At 32.9% G+C, this 1,825-nt stretch overlaps 1 protein-coding gene across 1 annotated transcript; it reads right to left on the bottom strand.

The window, feature by feature from the left end:
• Nucleotides 1-190: 190 nt before the first annotated feature.
• On the bottom strand, nt 191-1,684 carry Tsp_13182 (SPFH domain / Band 7 family protein). Its single transcript, XM_003368539.1, has 5 exons — nt 1,489-1,684; nt 1,194-1,297; nt 925-997; nt 463-545; nt 191-373 (listed from the first exon to the last, which is right to left on the bottom strand). The coding sequence occupies exons 1-5, from the start codon at nt 1,682-1,684 to the stop codon at nt 191-193; spliced, it is 639 nt and encodes a 212-aa protein (XP_003368587.1).
• Nucleotides 1,685-1,825: the final 141 nt, after the last annotated feature.

The following is a 1,825-nucleotide window of genomic DNA, read 5'->3' on the forward strand; positions in this document are numbered from 1 at the left end:
TTACTTACGTACTTACTGGATCAGAATATAATTTCAAATATTCCAATATGATTATAAATATGAACAGATTTAAATATTTCTAAATAACAAAAATCAAATCTGCACAATCGATTGGAGAAAAAGCAAAAGCCTTGTGCCTTCACAATGAAAACCACTACTCCCTCTCACCTGCATTGTTTGCGAGATCACCTCACGATCGCAAAAGAATTTCCGTAAGCGTCTTGGTGCCGAGAATATTGCGCAGAGTGGTTTGTGCGAGCAGCTTCGTACTGAGCATAGCGTCTTCCACGTTTATAACAGAAATTGTAGCATTCGAGATGCGTGAATAGACAACTGCATCCACGGCCACAGTTACAGAATCTTTGGAAAGAATCTAAAAAATAAAATTCAGATTCTCCAACAGTTGAATCCAAGATATACAAGATGACGCGTCTGATTCGAATCAACAATTTAAAAACGTACCTCTTGTGGCGGAACATCGAATGACACTACCCTGAGGTCAACTTTGCGATAAGTATCCGTACATGGATTGATGAAAAATATGCCTGAAAATGAGATCATTTTAAAAAGCATAATTCCAATTAAAATTTTTTACTCCAACCGACAATGAACAGCCGCACAAACACACACGAAAAAGAATACGTAAAGTTTAAAGAAAAAATCAATTGCAATAACAATGGTTTCAAAAATTCAATTTGTGAAATGAAACTTGAGCAGGCACCAAGCATGTCGAATCAAATATGCATTGAAATTTGTTCATCCTTTCACCAAGTTCATGGATAGAGTTTAGAATAAAAAATTAAGCAAAGCATAAAAACAACCTATATATGCCCCATTATCATGCGCTACCATTGAACAGAAAACATTTATCTCGCATCGGAAAAAAAAAGAAAATTCTCTCCTAATGTAGAAAAGATTTTTTACCTGGTCCTCTAGCGCCTCCTGGTAAAAGACGGCCGAGTCGAAAAATAACTGCTCGTTCATATTCTTTTACAACCTAAATCAATAAACGAATTAATTTTAAATCCAACCAACAATAATACATATTATATCTAGGTGAAATTTCAATCGATTAAACATTAAAAACAAATTTACCTGCAGATAGGCAAGTTTAAAATATTGTAAAGGTAGCATTCAGAAAATGCTAGTGCAAATTTAAAAAAAAACAAGTAAATAAGAATGCCTTCACTTACTGTTAAGCAAAAAAATAAAGAGAATGGAAGCGTTAGTGCTAATATAAACCAAGAAAACACTATCAATAGCCAATGACACGGACCAAAGTCGTCATCTTTGTCCCCTGAAACAAGAATGCCTTAAATAACAAAAAAGCAAGAAAACGACTCAATTTATATATATATATAACAAATTTTTTTTTCAAAATTTTATATTGATTGCAATATTCGTGTACCGTCTATCTGGTGAATATAATTTCATCAATATAATTTCTCATGATGAAGGCCAATTATGATTTTCACCAAAGACTATTACCTTCACGGATTGAAGTTACAATTGAGTTTACTTGACTGCGTTGCAGTGATAATTCCCAAGCGTGTTTTGGCACAAATAAATATCCATCTATGAATGAAGAATACAAACTAAATCTATTTATGTCGGTTGCAAATTGTTCAATGACAAAAATGCCTCTATGGAGAGAAATGGAAAATGTCACTGATTTAAATTTCATATGCAAAATAATTTTAACATGAATCGACCTCCTCAACCGAGCTAAATATCAAAGGAATTGAACAACAACCCAACTTTTCTACCCAATCAATCGTTTTAAATAATAAATATTTGATCAGTTCGAATTTTTTTCCAACGTATG

This window comes from Trichinella spiralis (assembly GCF_000181795.1).
Source record: "Trichinella spiralis strain ISS 195 chromosome Unknown Scfld2306, whole genome shotgun sequence".
Taxonomy (NCBI): Eukaryota; Metazoa; Nematoda; class Enoplea; order Trichinellida; family Trichinellidae; genus Trichinella; species Trichinella spiralis.